The sequence below is a fragment of the Carassius gibelio genome, chromosome A3 (assembly GCF_023724105.1).
Source record: "Carassius gibelio isolate Cgi1373 ecotype wild population from Czech Republic chromosome A3, carGib1.2-hapl.c, whole genome shotgun sequence".
NCBI classification, from domain to species: domain Eukaryota; kingdom Metazoa; phylum Chordata; class Actinopteri; order Cypriniformes; family Cyprinidae; genus Carassius; species Carassius gibelio.
In genome coordinates, this window is record NC_068373.1 from 15,846,269 (window position 1) to 15,868,344 (window position 22,076).

A 22,076-nucleotide genomic window follows, 5' to 3' on the forward strand; every position below is an offset into this window, starting at 1 on the left:
TGTTTGTAAAGCACAGTGTTTGGATTGAGATAACAGAATATAATGGAATACGTAAATGTGTGCAAAATAATTTGAGGACAAGGGTGTTATGATATTTAAGGGTGCTTAAACTTCACAAATGATCAAGCTTTCATGATAGGAGGCACTTCCTATGAACAAGCCCAATCAGCAGAGCTGGCTCTCGAAATCACTTGGGGCGGGGCATTTCTCACCACGACTTCTCTGGCTTTCTGCTGCAGTTTGACTGATTTTATCATGTTGAGAGGCTGTTTATATGAAAGACTTTATGATTATATATAAATATATATATATATTGATATATGTATACATAACACTTTATTTTTGCTTTCTTTGTACTATATTGTCAAAATGGATTGATTGCTTTATTTTGTTGATTCTGTTCATATAAAAACCAAACAAAAAGTTGTGCAATAATGAACAATGAAGAAAAAATATACCTTGTAATTTAGTGTATATATTCAGCCTGGTGGCAATAAAGAAGTGTGACTTCCAAAAAGATTTGACTGAGAACAGAGACTGGGGTGTCCTCTCTCACCTTTGTACATTCGCCACCGGTCCTGCTTAAGATTTCATTGTAACATGTATTGTATTAAATAAAATTTAAGATATTGAGACTTTATGAAAAACATTGGGTAATGTATTATTATTATTATTATTTATTTATTTATTTTATTTTTTATTATTTGATGTTGCTCCGTTCGTAATTATGTTTTTAGCTCTCTTGTTGACATGCAATAGTTAATTTCCTTTATCTAATAGAATCTGAAGGCCTCATTAATGCACAATAAGACTTTTTTCTTTCTTTGTGAGTAGGGGGTGTTTATGATGAGATGGCCTCACTTTTATGTCCAGATTTATTATCACTTACATGCCAGATCAACTCCTACAATATTTGCCCAAAGCTAAATTGTTGAATACCCCTTTTACCCATCATGCTATTGAGTTTTAGTCTCAAGAGTAAAATGAGATCTCAGACACACTCGACTTCCCAATGTCTTCTAATAATAAAATTTAAGGAATGTCACTGTAAATCTGATGTCAACTTTGAAGAGTTCAAGCAACAGAGAGTCTTCTGCTTTCTAAATAAGACTGTTATCTTTAATTAAATGTTAACAAGGATGATATTGATTGCGCTTTAAGTCTTATTTTGGTCTTAATGGCTTTGAAATACAAAATAATTGGGTATTAATTATATTTAGGGGTGTCACGATTCTCCAAATCCTCGATTCGATTGCATTTTCGATTCTAAGCTCACGGTTCGATTCGATTCTCGATTTTTACATTTATTCTTTTTAAAGCACAGATTGTCATTTTTCAAACTAGACTTTTATGCAATATAATATCTGACCTTTGTTTGCAATGTACCACACTACATTTTATTAACAACATAATGTAACAATAACTTATATCTTTAGTCAATTGAAAACTTAAAATAAACTGCCATCCAGTTTCTCTTTTGTAAGTGCAGTCTTCTTCACAAAAGATGACATTCAAGTTCACAACAAAACAAACAAAAACAATAAAAAATGACTAAACTAACCTTCAAATATTACGATGTATCTATTTAAAAGATTAAAAATAAAACACTTGTTAAACACTTCACTGTCATTCATTTAGATTAGATTTAGATTTAAATAAATATATATATATATATATATATATATATATATATATATATATATATAGACAAAAATAAATTAAACAAGCAAAAGAAATGATTACTCACATGTATCTGGTCCACTGATGAAGTCATGGGTCAAGTCAAGTGAATTATTAATCATTTTCTAACAGGCGTCGAATACTGAGTTTAGGAAAAGGGGAATAACCAATGACATTTGAGATAACAACTAAAACAGCAAGCCCCGCCCCACGACTGACAAAAACAAAATTGTTCGCGCGAGCAGAGGTGAGATGGTCGAGCGCGAGGATGTGGGTAATGAGCATGCGCGCGCGAGGGCTTGTATTGCGCGCGCGCGAGAGAGAGTTTGAAAGGAGCTCGCGGGCTCCCGTTTCTTCGCATCCGATTTATGGCAAGCCAAAAGGGTCAGAATTACGCCTAGATTAAACGCGTTTGCATACAAAACGCCGTTTTTTACGGCGTTTAAAACGGTATTAGCGCCGTAAAATACGCCGTCCTTATAACAGACGCCGTAAAAAACGCGCGTAAACCGTAAAAAACGCCGTAAAAAACGGCGTTTTAGTGTTTGCAAAAAGCGCCGCTTTTAACGCCGTCAGCTTGCCACAGGACGCCGTAAAAAACGCCGTTCGGAATGTGCAAAAGCGCGCGTTGTTTACGGCGTTTTCCTTGTAGTATAATGAGCCACGCCCACTGATTTCAGTAACCAATAAGTTTGAACTGTTCTCATCCAATCAATGATGACCTGACTCAGACCAGACTAGTTTACATCCGAGTTCGATTGTTATTTTAATCATTCGGTTGGTTGGTTGGTTGACATCAAGATGGACAGGAGAATCTTTATTTTGCGTTGTCAGCAGACGCTGAACAATTGCACTCGACAGCTGACAGAAGATTCTGGTGTACTACAATCAACTTTAGTGAGGTAAGGATTGCTTCGTTTCAGATTATATAAAACACGGGCGTTGTCCTGCAACCATTTTTCCCCCAACCGCAATTAAACACACCTGATTCAGCTAATCAAGCCCTCAACAGCATACTGGAAACTTCTAGTCCGGTGTATTGCAAGTTGAGCTATACTCTGCAGGACAGTGATCTTCTAGGACTGAGTTAAGACACCCCTGTTTCTGAACCTTGGATTTGTGTGCTGTCTTTAGCCCATTAAGTTGAATGTTCTTATTCTATTCTTATTTATTATCACTTCTATTATATTGCTGAACATTTTGCATCCTGAAAATTCAGTACTTATAAGTGGCTTTTTTTTTAAAGGCTAGAAACAATGCAGAGAAGCATTGAATGGGCGAGAGGAAGGCTGATCACTGCACCAGAAGCAGACGAGTTACTCCAGGATCTCAATGAATATATAGCAGAGGTACAAGAGCATAGGCAGCATGGACAACAAGGTAAGTAATTTCTAAACTGTATATCTGTAATATTTTGAACTTTTTACAATTCTGGCTGTCTACCTATCTGTTTTTCTAAAATCCCTATCTCTATCATTTCTAAACTAACTAATTGTCTATCTATAATTTCTAAATTATCAGTCTATTTATTTTCTAAACTATCATCTTTTATATCTATCAGTCTATCTTTTCTAAACTATCCAAATAGTTTTCTAAAATAACCATTTTCTTAAACTATCCATCCATCTATCTTTTCTAAACTCTCCATCTATTGTTTCTAAACTTGTCTAAAATAACTATTTTTCTCTAAACCATCTTTTCTTAGCTATTTGTCTTCTGTCTAAACCCTCTAGCTACAGCTTTCAAACTGTCTGTCTAGCAGGTTCTAAGTATAAAAGATCCCATATTAACTTTTAGTGAAGATTAATTGAAATGGTGAACAGAATTTATTACATTAGCCATTCTGATGAGATTGTCATTGATGAGATTGTCTCATCACTTTAAAAATCTTAGTACATTTAAAATCCTTTTTTTCTTTTTGCCTAATATTGTATAAACTATTGTGGCCTAAAACGGATCATAGAGTTACAATAATTTATTGTTGCAGCCAGTTCCAGTTATCAGGCTCCACTTACCTGTAGTGGTGATCGAGGTGCACCCCATTAAAGCATCACCAGAGAGCAACTTTCCTTTCTGAGGACGTGTGGTTTTAGTCTTCCTTCAATAGCAGAGATTCTGCAAGTGTCTCTGGCTACCATCAAACGCCGCATGAAGTAAGTTTGGTTTTAGAATGAGCTTTTTATGACTTGTCATGCATGAAAAGAGCATTTAGAATGAATTGTTCAAAATTAGTTTAAGCAATAATACTTATGTTTTCATGTTTGTTCCAGGAGGTTCCATTTGAATCGCTCTCTGACGTATTCTGAAATAACCGATGTAGACCTCGATGCAATGATCACAGACATTGTGGATGGAAATGACCAGCTGGGATCGGAGGCTGTCAGGGCACAGTTACGGGCAGGTGGAATTCGTGTACAAAGACACAGAGTACGCAGGAGCTTGGTTCGAATTAACCCAAGGGCAGCAGCACTACGGGCCATGTCACAAAGACCACACAGAAGGTTGTACAGTGTTGCTGGTCCAAACTCCCTGTGGCACCTAGATGGCAACCACAAATTGATAAGGTAGATATCGGTTTCCTCTGCATTGCAAACCATTTTTTTTTACTTGGTTTAATTCACTTGGTAACAACCCTATTATGTCTAATTGAATCGGATGAAATTTAAGAACAAAATGGAAAATATTATTTGTTAAGGTACCAGCACAATAACACACTCCGCAAGATATCCTCTAATTATCATTAACAATAAAACCACAGAAAGTATTGATGTAATTTTGTCAATATTGCACACCCCTAGTTTTTATCCTTTCAAAGAGATTTTTAACTAAATAAGATGGTGTATGATTGAACGGATGAACCTGTCATAGTTTGTCACTGGCAAAAGGGATACATTAACCTCATGATTCTGCCCCTTCTAAGGCTAAGGAAAAGCATTGCAGTGGCAATGACAGGGTTTTGTGAGTACTGCATAAACTAAAAAGTTTCTGGAAAAAAAAACTCATGCTTGGATTTGGCTGGTTTTGCAGCAAAAGACAATCAAATGTTAAAGGGATTGTCCACTCAAATGAAATTCGTCACATTTACTCACCCTTAATTTGTTCAACACTTGTATGACTTTCTTTCTTTGAACACAAAATAATACACTAAAAAGAATGCTGGTAGCCATTGACTTCCATAGTATAAAAACAAAAATACAATGAACTTTGAAGGTTAACTTGTTTGTCTTTTTATTTATATATAACCATTTTTCTCTTATGTTTTAGATGGAGAATTGTCATTCACGGTGGTATAGATGGCTACAGTCGTCTCATAGTCTTTCTCCGTGCCTCAAACAACAACCGCAGCAGCACTGTAATGAGTTACTTTTTGAATGCTGTGGCCAGGTACGGAGTGCCTTCTAGGGTCAGAACAGACCATGGAGGAGAAAACCAAGATGTCTGTGTGATGATGAACATTTTCAGGGGCTCAGAGAGAGGCAGCGCAATAAGAGGCAGGAGCGTTCACAACCAAAGAATTGAGAGGCTCTGGGGTGACATGTGGCGGGGATTGACTAATGTATATTACAATCTCTTCCACTTCCTGGAGGCTGAAAGTATCTTGGACATAGACAATGAAATGCACATATGGGCTCTTCACTTTGTCTATGTGCCGAGGATCAACAGGCGTTTATCAGCCTTTACTCAACAGTGGAACAACCATGGGCTGAGAACAGAACAACACCAGACACCCATGCAGATATTTGTTCGAGGCTGCCTGGAACAACAAGGACAGCGAACCACTGCAATGGAAGAGATCTTTGGCAGAACAGCTGGGCCAGCAAATGAACCTGTTCTTCAGGCACCGGCAGCAGAATCAAGTTTGCAGGAGGCACCAGTGTTTGACTGGCCAGAGGGAGTAGCTGTTCCTCAAAGTGACTTCACATTGGAGAGTGCTGCCTTAGAGCAACTTGTTGCACAAATTAATCCACTTGGTGGTTCAAGGGGACAACTCGGAGTGGATGTCCTTCGAAATGTTTTGTCTCTTTTGACATCTCTGAATCCCCAACATTAAAGAAAAATAAATGGTTATTTCTGTAATCGCAGATTATGGTCACCACTGACTAATTATATGGACACTGAATTTTTGGTAAGCCAACCACTGAAGTTTGTTGTGGGTGTGGATAGATCCACTTGAAGTTATATTTTGAGTAGCTGTTACAATATATAAGTATGGTTAAAGGGTTAGCTCACCCAAAAATGAAATTTGTCACTAGTTACTCACCCTCATGTTGCTCCAAACCTGTAAGACCTTTGTTTGTCCTCAGAACACAAATTAAGACATTTTTGGTAAAATCCAAGGATGATCCACATAAGCAGCAATGGTACTGCATCTTTTGAGGTCCAGAAGGGTATTAAAAGACATTGATAGTGTTTCAACATTAATATTATAAAGTGACGTGAATAGTTTTGGTGCGCAAAAACAAAACAACTTTTTCAACTATCTAGTGAAGGACGATCTCTGAACAATAATTCACGAAGCTTAGATTCTTTATGAATCTTGTTTCGAATTCTTGTTTTTACTCTCATGTTTCATCTAAAATGTCTATCATTTGTGTTCTGAGGCCTAATGAAAGTCTTACAGGTTTGGTACATTATGAGGGTGAGTAATTAATGACAGAAATTTCATTTTTGGGTAAACTTACCCTTTAAGATTGTGTGAAATTTTAAAATAAACATCACAAATAGCACGGTCACCATTTGGAACTTGAAAATAAAAGTTTCTATTTCCCACATTAAGTGTCCTCTGATTTACTTTTACATCACCAGAAAATGTTTACCGGAATTGTCATTTAAAAATGTAAAAAGTTTTTAGGATTTTAAAAAATTGTTTTTAATATTTCATAATAACATCCATTTTATATAAAATACTAAAGGTATACTTGAGTTATTAAAGCCATTTAAAACCAACATTCCTCTCATCTTCTGTAGTTCTTGCATTCCTTGGTGCAGGGGCTGGGTAGGTGGGTTTAAACACCTCTATTTCATTTGTCAATCACATTAAATACTCAGTGACTTGTAAACAAAGATATGAACAGTAACACTACTTAAAGGTATAGTTTGTCCAAAAATGAAAATTCTTTCATTTACTCTCAACCCTCATGAAATTCCTTTGTTCTGCTGAACACAACACATTTGAAGATGTCAGAAAACAAAATAAACAGATCTTATTCCCCCATAGTACTTATGTTAACTACTATGGCAGTCAGTGCGGGATGAGATCTGTTTGTTAACTGACATTCTTTCAAATGTCTTGTGTTGAGCAGAACAAAGGAATTTTATACAGGTTTATAAAAACCTGTATAGAAGGGTTTAGAATAAATGATGTGAGAATTTTTCATTTTTGGGTGAACCATCCCTTTAATCATTCAGAAATATTGAATATGACAAAATTAGGGCAGGGGTGTCCAAACTCTGTCCTGGATGGCCACTGTTCTGCAGAGTTTACCTCCAGCTTACCACAACATAACTACCTGGAAATTTCCTGTAGGTCTAAAAACCTTGAATAGTTGGATCAGGTGTGTTTAATTGGGGTTGGAGCTAAACTCTCAGGACAGTGTCCCTCCAAGAGCAGGATTGGACAGCCCTGGCTTAGTGACTTTAAAAGTTTTAGAACACTTAACCTACAACTTCCCAAAGCCAAGAGATCCTTTTAGGGCAAGGAACAATAATTCTTTAAATTCCTATTCTTCTGACACTCCTTTTGGACGAAAGAGGTCCAGGTGGATGCATAAGGGAGTCTAGAAGACTGTGTTCTCGAGTCTGTCGCATGCAAACTCCAGGATAGCGATTTTATTTTTTCATCAGTTTAAATTAGTTTGAATTTGTGTATATTACATAGCTACTATTTTGGATTTACTTCAGTCTTTGTTAAAATGTATCTATCCTTAAACTTCTAAGTCAAAAAATGTTCTTTAGCGACTATTCGAAGTTAGACTCTTCTCATTTTAAATTTCTTCTTAATTTGGGCTACTACTACCTTGCCAAATTTTATAATCACAAATGTAAATTTTCAAAGAAAAATCATTCTTTTTTATTTTTCAAATAATCTGACTTAATTTTAGATAATCTGACTTCCTGTCACTCAGGAAGCTATACTGCATGTAAAGATTGTGTAAATCATTTAATCTAGTTTAATATTTAATATTCTTTGCGGTTGGTATTGTACCATTATATTTGTTTATATTCGTTCATATTGTTTCTCTCGTCTTGTTTTTCTTCTTGTTATTATTTTGGGATTGCACATTTCAAAAATTTGAGTTCTAATGGAACATGATATAACTCTAACAGCTGTACATTGTCTTTCGAAGGTCTTTGAATATGATTTTCATATATATATATATATATATATATATATATATATATATATGTATATATATATATATATATGTATATATATATATATATATATATATATATATATATATATATATATATATATATATATATATATATATATATATACATATATACATATATATATAAAAATACGAACAGTCTATTGAGTTGAACTGTTCCTTTAAGTAGGCGGGCCTTACTGCATACATCATCCCGCGTAGTTTTGGCGCACTTTTGGTTAATCAAGGCTCGAATGACGGTGAGAATCAGTTTTAATTGAAGTATTATAAATTAAATATGATGTCAATTAACTATTAAGTATTGATCGTATTATCAAGTATGGTGGATGAAAACCGATTCAGAAGAAGAATCCATGAGATAAGAGACCGAATGAATGCTCAGTTTCATCGACTTCTTAATGAAGACCCTCCAGAAGAGGAGCAGACAGCACTACTGGATAGGTATGTAACGTTTGGATACGTATTGGATATTTTCAAATGTTGTAAAATCTTTTAGCCAGTTATCTAAATAAATTCAGACCATTGCATAAAACTTCTAAATTAATTGTCTGTTCCACAATGTTAATAATTACTCTTGAACAAGTAACGTTAGATTTGAAATGTCAATCGCACAGAAAAAAAAAACCCCAAATATGCTTGTACGATATCCATGCATATTTTCATAATACATAGTGCATAACTTTTGCAAGAAATGGGTAAAATCATATCTATTATTCTGTAGGCTGCTAGAGCGGCCATATTGGTGCCCAAACTACAGAGGTCAAAGAATGATCTAAAATCATTATTAATTTGCAGTGTATCATTCATACAGAATATAGGATGAGCAATATATAGAAATCGTTGTGATGAGTGTCTACTCACTGCACACTACAGAAATCTTGTACATGGTTGATCAAGCGTGTTTTGACCATATATCAGATTTCTGTGGACACAGATGACTGGCATAACAAAATATATTTCTTTATGTGCGTAATTATGCGTTATACAGAAAATATTAAACATACATAATTCGTTATTAGCAGCAATTCATTCGGATATACAATTTTTATTACAATTACATGTCTATGACTATATTATTATATTATTGTATTGAAAATTAAGGTGTACCTGCATCATTTTGATTGGAGCAATCTTTATTCAGACACCAGAATGAGCACTTCATTATGTTTAGAACATAGGCTATGTTGAGTTGTCTGATTTGATATGTTAACTACTGTAATGAAGATAAACTAAACTCTTCAATAAGCAGGGAAGTTCCTGACTTAATAAATATGTAAGCAAGTACTTTGGACGTTTTGCTTTGCATTGTAAGAATTTACAAGACTTTAAATAAAAAAAAACGTGACTTGGTAATGTTTTCTCATTAAAATCAGATAATTTTATATTAAGATAATAAAATGTGTGGGAATACCAACATTTACTTGTTTTGGCCTCAGAGCAATCCTGTTTTTATAGATCAGTATTGCTGCACTAGTAAAACACAGGATTGTTGTTTACTGACTTGATTACTGAAAAATAACAGGTTTCATCATCTTATCCCCCATGTTTAGGTGAAATAATGTTATATAATGTTATATTTTTGATACAAATAAGATATTAATCATAACTAGGTAAAAAAGTTTGTCAAGACCAACTTTAGGTTGGCCTGAGAAAGCCTAGCTAGAACATTTGAAAGTAGCTTAAAGGCTTTAAGTTTGAAGGTTTTCAGTTTTAACTAGTTTGAAGTTTAAATTAGTATTAAAGTTTTGTAGACAATGCAATGTATCAGAAAGATAGATAGATAAGAAATATTAAATTAAATTAGAAATTTTAGATGTAGATTAATAGACTGTAGCGTGTGTCTATGTGGTTTCTATGTGTTGCTATGCAGTTGCTACGGCACCTTGGGTGGTTGCTAGGATGTTGCTTTGCGGTTGCTAGGGTACCTGGGTAGGTTGCTAGAGTGATGCTATGTGGTTGCTAGATTACCCGGGATGGTTGCTGAGGTCTTGCTATGCGGTTGCTAGGGTACTCAGGGTGGTTGCTAGGGTGTTGCCATGTGGTTGCTAGGGTACCTGGGGTGGGTGCTAAGGTGTTGCTATGCGGTTGCTAGGGTACCCGGGGCCAGTTACTAAGGTGTTGCTATGCAGTTGCTAGGGTACCCGGAGCAGTTTCAGGGTGTTGCTATGAGGTTGCTAAGGTACTCTGGTTGGTTGCTAGGGTGTTGCTATGCGTTTGCTAGGATACCCGGGTTGGTTGTTAAGGTGTGGCTAGGCTACCTGGGTTGTTTGCTAGGTTGTTGCTAGGCAGTTGCTAGGGTACTCAGGGTGGTTGCTAGGGTGTTGCCATGTGGTTGCTAGGGTACCTGGGGTGGGTGCTAAGGTGTTGCTATGCGGTTGCTAGGGTACCCGGGGCCAGTTACTTAGGTGTTGCTATGCAGTTTGCTAGGGTACCCGGAGCAGTTTCAGGGTGTTGCTATGAGGTTGCTAAGGTACTCTGGTTGGTTGCTAGGGTGTTGCTATGCGTTTGCTAGGATACCCGGGTTGGTTGTTAAGGTGTAACTAGGCTACCTGGGTTGTTTGCTAGGTTGTTGCTAGGCAGTTGCTAGGGTACTCAGGGTGGTTGCTAGGGTGTTACTAGCATTTTGTTAGCATGATTAGCTAGTTACCAGCATGTCTCTAGCATTCCTAGCATGTTTCTAGCATGATTAGCATGTTACTGGCATGTTGCTAGCATGATTAACAAGCTACTAGCATGTTGCTAGCATTTTTCTAGCATTATTAGCATGTTACTAGCATGTCATTAGCATGATTAGCAAGTTACTAGCATGTTTCTAGCATGTGACTAGCATGTTTGTAACATTATTAGCATGTTGTTAGGATAGATAGATAGATAGATAGATTAGATGAGTTTGAATGAGTTTAAATGTATTAGAAATAGTACATAGAAGCAAAGCTCTATGTACTATTTCATTGACTTTCATTGAAAATTCCGTCAATGAAAGTCTATGGGAATTTTAAGATTTTTAATCTTCATTTTTATGAAAACCGTTAAGTCCAATAAGTAAGAAAAGATATAGCACACCCGGCGAGATCAGTCTGAAGAGATGGGCTGAGTTTAAAGTCTGTAGAGTTAAACCTCTAGGAGTTAGAGTTGATAATTTAGTCCCAGAAGAAGAATAAAAAGATTAAGTAGCAGATTAGTAGGTTGGCTTTCTCAAGCCAACCTAATAAAAAGAAAACTGCCCCTAGAAAATGCAATGATGATTCATATTCACATATATATATATATATATATATATATATATATATATATATATATATATATATATATATATATATATATATATATATATATATATATATATATATATATTGGTATTTATTTTATTCTTTTTGTTTTATAAAGGTTTGAGATGTTCCGTAATGCAAGCGGTGGTGGACCGATCCGTCAAAGAAGGTGCAGAGTGAGAACACCTAGACAAATAACTTTTAAAGTTTCAATGCTAAAAAGCGCCACCATTTGCCATTGTAGATCAAACAGGGGTGAGTTCACATATGTGAATACTTTTTTTAATTGATTGGATGTTTTTTGACATGAAAGCTGAAATAGTTTTTTTCTTTCAGATTTCACTCCACCCTGCCGCGTTGTGGTGCGACGTGATCTGAATGAAGAACAATTCAAACAGGCACTAAGAGTTCATTTTCCTGATCTGCCAGAAGATTTTGAGCTATGCAAAGTCAACAGCCAACGACAGATAGTCCCATTGCAGTTGGAAAGTTTTAATCCTGATCAGATTCACTCAAGAAATGCATTGGGTAGATCAGCCCTGTATATTCGCCCGAAGGTGAGTGAAATCATTCAGTACAATAATAAAATATTCAAAGAATCGTTGTATTGCCCATAGGCGTTTGCTTGTTAAATATGCATCATGGGATGGAACCTGTGTGACAGACATCTTGAACCATAAATAAACAAAACAAAACAAAAATTCCTTCACCTCTTACTCTCTCTGTTAACACAGAACAAGTCTTCACATTTTGCCTCTGATTTTACCTCTGTGGCAAAGTACTGACCTGTTTCAGATAATTTCATCGGTTGCTACTGAAGCAGCCAATCAGAATGCACTTTACTCCCCTCATGCACAAGAAAACTGTGGCCATTTAGTATGCAAAGTTCTGGGGAGATCTCATGTGTGAGACAGAGGTGCTGTACAGTCATAAATATTGTAAATAGTCTTTAGTTTTCATCCATGTGCGTTCAAAATCCAGTAAGTACACCTGTTGTGCATTGTTATTTGCATTAAGGATTAATAAGGATTAAAACTATGCCGTTTTAACTCCGTCATTACGTAAATTTACCGCGAATTGAGTTACCAGTTCAATAATGGCGGACCTGTTGTCCAGAAATATTTAGTGCATTCTTGTAAATGTCTTCCTTAACTTCATTCTGTTCAGTGATAGTTTCTTTGTTATCCAAGGTAAGCACATAATCACCCCCCTTCCTCGTTTACAACACCTGCATTTCATAGAGAGGCATAAGTTACTCATGTAAATGCTGCAAGTAATAAGGCAGTTATGATAAGATAGCCTGGCATGCTATACTGGGTTCAGTGCTTCATCTTGCTTTGTTAGTGTAAACCTTGTGAGCTAAGTTTTACTTATGTTTGTCTAGGAACTGACTGACTGTATATTTTTACTTTGTCTGTTTTCTTTACAGAACCACACAAACACCCATAAAGACAAATAAGCACAATTGTATTACATCATTATTATTCACTTTGCACCTTTAATAAATCTGAAGACGGGAACAATTTGTGTTGGCATTCTAATCGATGCCCCTTAGCGGCCACAGTGATTTGAACTCTGTCATAGTGTTCATTAGAACAACCTCTGTAAAACATACACAATTTTACATTGTTCTTTATTCATATTCTTTGGCTGAGATGCCACTCCACATATTTACAATATACAGTAGGTTGAAAGGGAGAATGGAATTAGGCTGTATACACGTAAAAATCAGTATTTTGATAGTGTCTGGATGACATCACAATGTTTTTTAGTAATAATTTGTTATAGTGATTTACTATTTAAAAAATATTATTTTTCTAAAACATGCTAGCATCATGTGAAAGCATGTTTATTTACCTCTCGGTCAAACCATACAAATTTCAAGGTTTTTCATCTATTTTTTTTAATGCTAGGCTTTGTCAAGCTAAAATAGAGCTTGTCTAGATATTGTAATTATTATATGATTATGTCTGTATGATTTTTCCAGTAAGTTTCATTTTCTTTTTAAAAAAAAACCCTATGTGCCAGGTTGACCCCACCTCTGCAAGCTTGGCCACAGGAAGCGGCAGCCATGCAGCCCCCACCTCTGCAAGCTTGGCCACAGGAAGCGGCAGCCATGCAGCCCCCACCTCTGCTAGCTTGGCCACAGGAAGCGGCAGCCATGCAGCCCCCACCTCTGCAAGCTTGGCCACAGGAAGCCGCAGCCATGCAGCCCCCACCTCTGCAAGCTTGGCCACAGGAAGCCGCAGCCATGCAGCCCCCACCTCTGCAAGCTTGACCACAGGAAGCGGCAGCCATGCAGCCCCCACCTCTGCAAGCTTGGCCACAGGAAGCCGCAGCCATGCAGCCCCCACCTCTGCAAGCTTGACCACAGGAAGCGGCAGCCATGCAGCCCCCACCTCTGCAAGCTTGGCCACAGGAAGCCGCAGCCATGCAGCCCCCACCTCTGCAAGCTTGGCCACAGGAAGCCGCAGCCATGCAGCCCCCACCTCTGCAAGCTTGGCCACAGGAAGCGGCAGCCATGCAGCCCCCACCTCTGCAAGCTTGGCCACAGGAAGCCGCAGCCATGCAGCCCCCACCTCTGCAAGCTTGGCCACAGGAAGCCGCAGCCATGCAGCCCCCACCTCTGCAAGCTTGGCCACAGGAAGCGGCAGCCATGCAGCCCCCACCTCTGCAAGCTTGGCCACAGGAAGCCGCAGCCATGCAGCCCCCACCTCTGCAAGCTTGGCCACAGGAAGCCGCAGCCATGCAGCCCCCACCTCTGCAAGCTTGGCCACAGGAAGCGGCAGCCATGCAGCCCACACCTACACAATCCCAGTGTAAGAACACCCCATCCATCATGATCATCTTCAGTGAATTTCAATGTGTTTTATGTAGGGGTGCACGATATATATCGGCCGATGATTAATGCGCATCTCGTCAGTAAAGCCGGTTCTCTAATCAGCAGACAAGCTGGATTTGCGCAGCTTGTCTGTGATCAACGGCTCTGTGTAGTAACAGCTGCTCTATGTGAAATCATGCACCTGATGGAATTTACTGCTGATTAGAGAACCGACTTTACTGACGAGATGTGCATTGATCATCGGCCGATATATATCGTGCACCCCTAGTTTTATGTCTTGCTGAAATTCAGAAGATTTTTTTTATTTAATAATTCGTTAAAATATGTTGTGTAAAATATGGCAATAATAAAAATATTTGTCAATTTTGTACATATTTTGTTGCAATTAGGGAGGACTTCTATATAGACTCCGGATCCGACATTGAAGAAGTACTTCTGGCTTCTCCAGTCCGGAATAATAGTCCAATTGTATGTATTCTATCTATCCATCCATCCATCAATCTAACACTCACACACTAAATATTGACAAAATCGAGATATAATTTTTTTTAATATATCACCCTGCCCTACATGTAAACTTAAAAAAAGTTCCAGATACTAAGCATGTCAAACTTAAAGTCCCCCTGTGGTTAAAATCAAGTTTTTAAAGTTGTTTATATGTTCATCTGCTGTTTTTAACATGCTTTCCCTAAAACACGACCCATAGGATCATTTATTAAAGTTGACAAGACACTTTTGGTTTTCGTGTGTCTCAGTTGAAATCGCTGGTGTTTATGACATCATAAACTACCTTGTAACCAATCACGTCAATGTGCCGGTGGGCTTTAGCATATCATTAACTGACCGCGCGAAGGAGTCTCAAACAAAGGTTATGCTGGTATATTTTTCTGTTGATATGACAAATCGTGTAGATTTAGCAATATAGCGGGTGTATGATGCACATAACAATATTATGATGAACTAACATGTTTTTCTCCACTGACCTTCTGAGCTGTTCAAAGCATTTCTAAGGATACTGATTTTTAGAAGACAGCTATCTGACTCGCGAATGCGAACATGGTTTGTGCAACATCAGCAACACATTATTAGCAGTTTTATAACATAGTCAAGCAAAATCATATTAATTACCGTTATGTGTCCAACATTGTAAAAAGTGATGCCATTGTGATCTCATCTGAGCTCGGTCGAATGATTGGAGGAAGGAATAATGATCCTATTCAGTTCAATAGATCCGTGTATATTAAATGATGCAAGGGTGTAGAGTTATATTCAAACGTATTTAAAGCATTAAGATTTTTTTCTCAGAGGAAAAAACATTTGAATTATTAATTTTGGTGCATCACACAAATGAAAAATTATTTTTATGCATTTCATATGTTGGTGATAATTTGTTTATTTTGTATTTTCAGCTTGACAGAGAACTACCAGAAATTCTTAAGGACTTTTGTGAGGACAACCTGGACTCCTATTCTCACATAACTGTCATAGCAAGACGTAAAAACATTTTAAAGAGTGCATGTGTGGCACTGTCGAGAGGGTACTTTGAGTGGCACAAAACTCCGAATATAGAGTTTGTTGGAGAAATGGCGGAAGACTATGGGGGTCCAAGAAGAGAATTTTTCAGGTACATTAGAAATGATATGTATATAATGTCTACAGAGCCCTTCAAAAGTTTGAAAGTTCCATAGGTTTCAAAATGGATTTTTGGACAATATGAAAGTGAAAGAGACGCGACATACAGTCAAGTATGGTGACCCATACTCAGAATTTGTGCTCTGCATTTAACCCATCCAAAGTGCACACACACACCATGAACACACACCCAGAGCAGTGGGCATCATTTATGCTGCGGCGCCCGGGGAGCAGTTGGGGGTTCAGTGTCTTGCTCAAGGGCAGCTCAGTCGTGGTATTGCCGGCCTGAGACTCAAACCCACAACCTTAGGGTTAGGGGTCAAACTCTCTAACCACTAGGCCACGACTTCCCCCAGCTTAAGTCCTTACTTGTTGTTGCCGTAAATACATTAAACAACATTAAAGTGTTGCAATAATTAATAATTTTTTGATGACAATAATATCAGTATATCCATGTGACAGTCAGACATGTCCCTTTGGCAGCTGTAACATTTGATTATTGGATTAAACTTGAGTCGTAGTTGCTTTCAATGTTTACATTTTTATTAGTATGTGTGTTACCTGAATTGAACCCAAATGAACCTTTGTGCTGCTAGTGCATTCTGAGTATGGGTCACCATACTTTGCTGTATATCACATCACTAATACAATGCAATAACTACAGGAACAGGAGTTACAGGAACAGGTGCTCAGGTGCTTTAGAAATATCTTTTTTTTTCTGCCTTGAATAGGGTGACATTACTTTGATAGGTACATGATTTAATAAAATATTTTATTTAATTAAATTATATATTTTTATTAGATAATTAATTACAATTTGTTGTTTCTTATTAATGCAAACTTATCATGAAATGTTGAGGATTTATGATATGTTCCAAAATCCCAAGCCTAAGGTGTTTACAGACTTTTGTGACAATGTATTCAGGCTACAGTACTTTTTTTATTTTTTTTTTAGACTCCTCATGATTGAGCTCCAAAGCAACCTTGGGATATTTGAGGGCAAACCTGGACAGTTGCTCTTCAGCTACGATCAGAAGGCTCTAGATGAAAATAAATTTTATACAGCAGGAAGACTAATGGCCTGGTCAATAATTCACAATGGACCAGGCATTAAGTGCATAAACAAGGAGCTTTTTATGTTAATGTGTGGCCAGAAACCAGACCTCAGCACATTTGATCGTACAAATTTCCTGGAAAATGACCTTGTAGAAAAGCTGGCAAAGGTAACAAAAGTAATTTTACATGCCACATAATGTAGTTATTTGCTCATCTAAGGAGAACAATGTATTCAGTAACATGTTTTTCTATAACAAAAGGTTGTCAGATGCAGCACTGCAGAGGAGCTGACAGAGCTAAAAAACTCCCTGGGGGACTGGATTTGTGACTGTGGGGTACCCAACATTTTCACAGCCTCAGTGAGTGATCTGACCACAGTTTATGGGCAGTTAGTAACTCACTACATCTACCACAGGTAAAAAAATAAATATTATTTACTGTGACTTTCAACTGTCAAATTTATCCTAAATAAATCTCCTAATAAGGTGCACTATGTTGGGTCTTCTTCATTCTAAAGTAATGTCTATATTCAGAGTGGACATGTTGTTCCATTCATATGTCATTAAATCCATCCTATGGGACCAGATTACAGCCAAATATATTTCAGTCATGGATAAAAAAATAACAAGCATGAAACCAAAATTAAAAAATACAAGTAATATTAGTTTACACAAAATTTACAAATTAAAACAAATTCATGTTTTCCTTGATTATATTAGTTTTTTTGTGCTCAATTTTCTGCACATATTTTATTTTTTGTATGCTCATGTCCTTAGCTCTTGTTTCCACTTTCTGTGCTTCTTCCAAATGTTGCAGTTAGAGTTTCATGTAATTCAGGGAGGGTTTAAGCATCATTATTGGTCCACCAGTTCTAGAGTGACAGCTCCTCTAGCCAATCAGATGAAGAGGGGCGGTGACATCACTCCAATGCACCTCATTACTGCTGATGTTCAGTTGTCTGTTCAGTTTTACAGGTGAAAATGGATAACTGTCATCTGAGTTAACATCTTTACATTATATGTGTTTGTCTGTCACCGCTGTACGCATACCTGGGGATCCGTTAATGTTAAATGAGTAAATTAATTTTGAATAAATGTAATGTTTTTGCATTTAACACTAACAATTGATAGTGCTTCCGAGTAGACAGTTAAAGAAGCCAGATGGATTTGATATACACAATTATTTATTGCATGTTGTGTTTAATTACATAGCTACATATGTAATTGCCTAACACTATCATATTAATGTTTTAAATATATAAAGTTTGAATATAATAGCAATATAAAAGTAAAACAGATGATAGGTTGCGGCAAGTTACAGTCTTTAGAGTAAGACATTAAATCATAAATCAAATGGCTGATTCATTCAATGAGGAATAAAGTGAATAATTTAATACGAAAGGCTGCTGTTGCTTGAAGAGGGCATTGTTCTGCTGTGGCTTTTTTTTGGACTCTTTGTCGAAATAGAGCAAAATGAGAAAATAGTTACAATAGTTACTATTAATAGTAAACTCGCTCAAAATACCGTACTTCTTGTTATATTGATTCAGTTCAATAAACATTTGCAAAGGTCCTGATATTAGGAAAAACACTCTTCCTCGTGTTTTGCTTAACTGTATGTCATAAAATAAATTATATTGCCATTATTTACAAACAACATTTATTTTAAATGCTAAGCCTATAACTTATTTAAAACAAAACTAAAATCTGAACTTTCTGCTGGGCTCACATACCTCTCATTTCCATGACTGAATCGTGACGCAGTGTAACATTTGGTTGATAAACTATATACCTATTTATTATGTAAATAGTACTTCTCTTGTGTAATTCTTTGTACTAACGAAGCATTTATTTCATATTAGTATATTACCCTCATGATAATTCACTGGAGTAATCTAGATACAATTTTTTTCTGTTCAGAGTGGCTAGTATGATCCAGCAGTTTACTTCTGGGCTGAACTCCTGTGGCCGGTTGTGGGAGGTGGTGGTTAATAATTGGAGAGCTTTCCTCCCCCTGTTTACTACCACAACAAGGCCACTGACAAGACATGACATCAGAGACCTCTTCAACATTGTCTGGAGTTCACCAGGGAGCAACAGGCGAGACCTTGAGGAGGAGACTGTCTTCCAGTGGGAGTGCTGGCTAATGTTGATTCAAGGCAAGTGTTTTTTTTTTTAACTGCATACTGTTTTATAATGTAATTAGATTTTGCTTCTTGCCTTTTACATTTTTTTTTTTTTTTTTTTTACACAAACAGAAGAAGAGGTGGGCATTTCTTTTGAGGATGTCCTAGTGTTTGTAACTGCAGCAGATTCTGTCCCTCCACTAGGCTTTCAGCAAAAGTGCCAAGTGGAATTTTATGACCAAGAGGAGCCTACCCGAAGAATTCCATATGCGTCAACCTGTGCCCTGACTCTCTACCTGCCAAGAGGTGTGTCAGAGGAAGAGGAATTCAGGGAATTAATGCTCCTTGCAATTAAAGGATCTCTCGGATTTGGAAAAGTATAAACGTCACCTTTTTTTTTTTCTTTCAGCTCTGTTAAAAATTGTGGGGCAAGATCTGAATGTATTTGACTGTTAAATAATAAATCAGAAAACAAATTTGGTGTGGAAACTTGGCACTTTTATTTCACCAACATTCCAGAAGACCTAAACACAGACATTGATTCACATGACCTAAAATTAAAATGACTACTACAACATCTTAACATATTTACATATTAAAATAATGACTATTAAAGTCATTGCCACAAGCAGCACTTATTTGGGTCTATAAAAATGTAAAAACATGACCAACTTTCCCAAAAAAAAATTTGTATGTTTTGGGGACAGTTTTTTTTTTTTTTTTGGAGTCAAGAAATAAAAACATGAAAGTAATAATGTATAACGGGACATACTCTAAACAAACTTGAAAAGGTTAGGTCTATGTTTTGTCCATTTAATGAAAGTGAACCAGTTTCATCTGTTGGCCCAGCTCTTCTGCCAAATATTTTTTGCATAATTTATTGCATAATAAGTTGGATCCTTGATGACTCTACAAGGGGAAAGAATAAATGTTTTACTGAGAAGTTCTTAAAAAGCATGAATTCATTTTATACCATTTCTTTAAACCAGTGGTTCTCAAACTTTTTATACCAACCACTTCAGAAAATATTTGGCTCTCCAAGCAGCACCATAATGAGCAACATTACATTTCAGCAGCGTAGGCCTAACTATTCAGCTGCAGCTCTGCACAGTTTTACACGAGGCAGTTTTATTTATTGTTCTCAGCCACTTCAACATTGTAAATACACAGTTTGAGCATTAACACTGTACTGTGCTTACATACCGGTAAATGAAAAAAAATGATTGAATTAAAATGTGTTGTACCAAAAGTGAAATAAAAACTGTACTGTACTTAGATGTAAAACAACAACAACACAACCAAAAAAACAACTTTACTCAAATAAAGATCAAATTAAAATTTATTAACGTTCATTAATGTTTCATTTAGTGATTCCTCTTCGTAGCACTAGAGGGAGCCTGAGTACCACTAGTGCTACTCGCAACACACTTTGAGAACCACTGCTTTAAACAATCTTTAATTCATTTAAATTGTACTGACATTTGCGATTATCCAGAAAACACGAACAGAGTATCACGACTCAGATTTGCTCAAAATAAAAATGTAACAGGCAAATATAAAATAATGTGGCACCGACCGAGCAGTTTTAATGAGCAGCATTACAATTGGCCGATTGGAAAACCGTTCATACGTACTGGCTGTAGGAATCAGTGGGCGTGGCTCATTATACTATTAGCAAAACGCCGTAACGCGTTCTCTGTGCAACCAAAACGACGTTTTTTACGCCGTCATATGGCAACATGAACGGCGTAAAAAACGGCGTTTTCATACACACTAAAACGCCGTCAAATACGGCGTCACTGGCGTATTTTCGCACGTTTTTTACGGCGTTTGTTATCACAACGACGTATTTTGCGGCGCAGATACTGTTTAAAACTCTGTATTTGACAGAATATTAATTTATTTTTTGTTGTTGTTTAGAACTTACTTAATTTAGTTATTTAATTTATTTTGTTGTGGAGGCAGCATCTTTATTTTCAGTTTAAGTTTTTAATCGAATAGATTTGTTTTATTTTTATTTAAATTTTTATTTTATTTCATTTGAGCCTTTAAAAAGTTTTAGCTAACAATATAGCAGCACTGACATGCACATGCAATTGTTTTATGTCACCCACATGCACTTCTCTCTGCTGTTAAAAAAAATGTTTTTTTTATATTTTATTTATTTGAGTGACAAACGGTTTGATTTTATAATTATTAGACTATTATTATTGTTGTTGTTATTTCGTTTTGTTTGAGAAACGGAAAAATTAAATTAAGCTAGATGTTTTTTTCGTGGGTAAAAACAAATAAAAGCAAATAAACTATTCTTTAATATTTCTTTCACATGCGTGGGCGGCGTTAGGCCCATTTTTAGTCCGATTATTATATATTATTGACTATACATTGCTATCTTTACCTGAATCGAGCCGTGCGTCGCATCGAATCTTTGGGCGTGGGGTATATTCCAGGCTTTAAGGAATAGGCTGCGCTGAGCGTGGGTGTGAGGCGAGGACAATGCAGATAAGAAGCCCAGACGCCACCGACCCGAGAAGTGCAGTGTTGCTCTTTATATGAGATCTATATTTGCAAGAAATATAGTCGCAACAGCCAAACAATATGAAGAAACGATGTGACTAAATTGCAAAGCTGTATCAGATGAACTCTTATTCTGCTTTAGGACAGACAGTGAAGACAGGCTGAGTTGAAAAGTGGCGTTTCAGGGCCGCTCACGCACAAATGCATAAGCTCATTTTTATCCACAAACAAAAAAATACGAAAAATATAGCTTCATTTTCGTTTTTCCGTTTTTCAGACAGAACGAAATATTAATAATAGTGATGTAATAATAATAAAATCAAACTGTCACTCCTCTTTTTTTCTTTTTGTAACTGGTTTGATTTGATCATGTCATATCCTCTTGGTCTGAATGCAGTTATTGGATAGAATATTGTAGTAAGATTGGACATTAATCCAAATAAGCATGACGTTACAGTAAAAATATTACTATACATTTAAAACAGTGTATTCTTCGAATTTCAGTAGCGTGCAGATGCTCTTTTATGTCAGGACCACGGCGACAGCAGCTTGGACAATCG

At 36.6% G+C, this 22,076-nt stretch overlaps 2 protein-coding genes across 2 annotated transcripts; both read left to right on the forward strand.

Moving 5' to 3' along the window:
• The first annotated feature begins 2,090 nt into the window (after positions 1 to 2,090).
• On the forward strand, positions 2,091 to 6,450 carry LOC127942919 (uncharacterized). The gene is made up of 4 exons (XM_052538923.1): positions 2,091 to 3,060; positions 3,668 to 3,833; positions 3,951 to 4,244; positions 4,945 to 6,450. Exons 2-4 carry the CDS (start codon positions 3,829 to 3,831, stop codon positions 5,729 to 5,731), a joined length of 1,086 nt encoding a protein of 361 aa, XP_052394883.1. The 5' UTR covers positions 2,091 to 3,060; positions 3,668 to 3,828; the 3' UTR covers positions 5,732 to 6,450.
• A 9,138-nt stretch (positions 6,451 to 15,588) lies between these two features.
• On the forward strand, positions 15,589 to 20,088 carry LOC127942926 (G2/M phase-specific E3 ubiquitin-protein ligase-like). The gene is made up of 4 exons (XM_052538936.1): positions 15,589 to 15,810; positions 16,774 to 17,041; positions 17,135 to 17,289; positions 18,794 to 20,088. Exons 1-4 carry the CDS (start codon positions 15,770 to 15,772, stop codon positions 19,050 to 19,052), a joined length of 723 nt encoding a protein of 240 aa, XP_052394896.1. The 5' UTR covers positions 15,589 to 15,769; the 3' UTR covers positions 19,053 to 20,088.
• Positions 20,089 to 22,076: the final 1,988 nt, after the last annotated feature.

Bases quoted from the DNA above. Each gene is read 5' to 3' on its own strand.
- LOC127942926 (XM_052538936.1), top strand. From the start codon at position 15,770: ATGGCGGAAGACTATGGGGGTCCAAGAAGAGAATTTTTCAG. The intron at 15,811-16,773 runs GTACATTAGAAA...TTTTTTTTTTAG, and splicing joins CCAAGAAGAGAATTTTTCAG to ACTCCTCATGATTGAGCTCC. The intron at 17,290-18,793 runs GTAAAAAAATAA...TTTTCTGTTCAG, and splicing joins ACTCACTACATCTACCACAG to AGTGGCTAGTATGATCCAGC.
- LOC127942919 (XM_052538923.1), top strand. The intron at 4,245-4,944 runs GTAGATATCGGT...CTTATGTTTTAG, and splicing joins GGCAACCACAAATTGATAAG to ATGGAGAATTGTCATTCACG.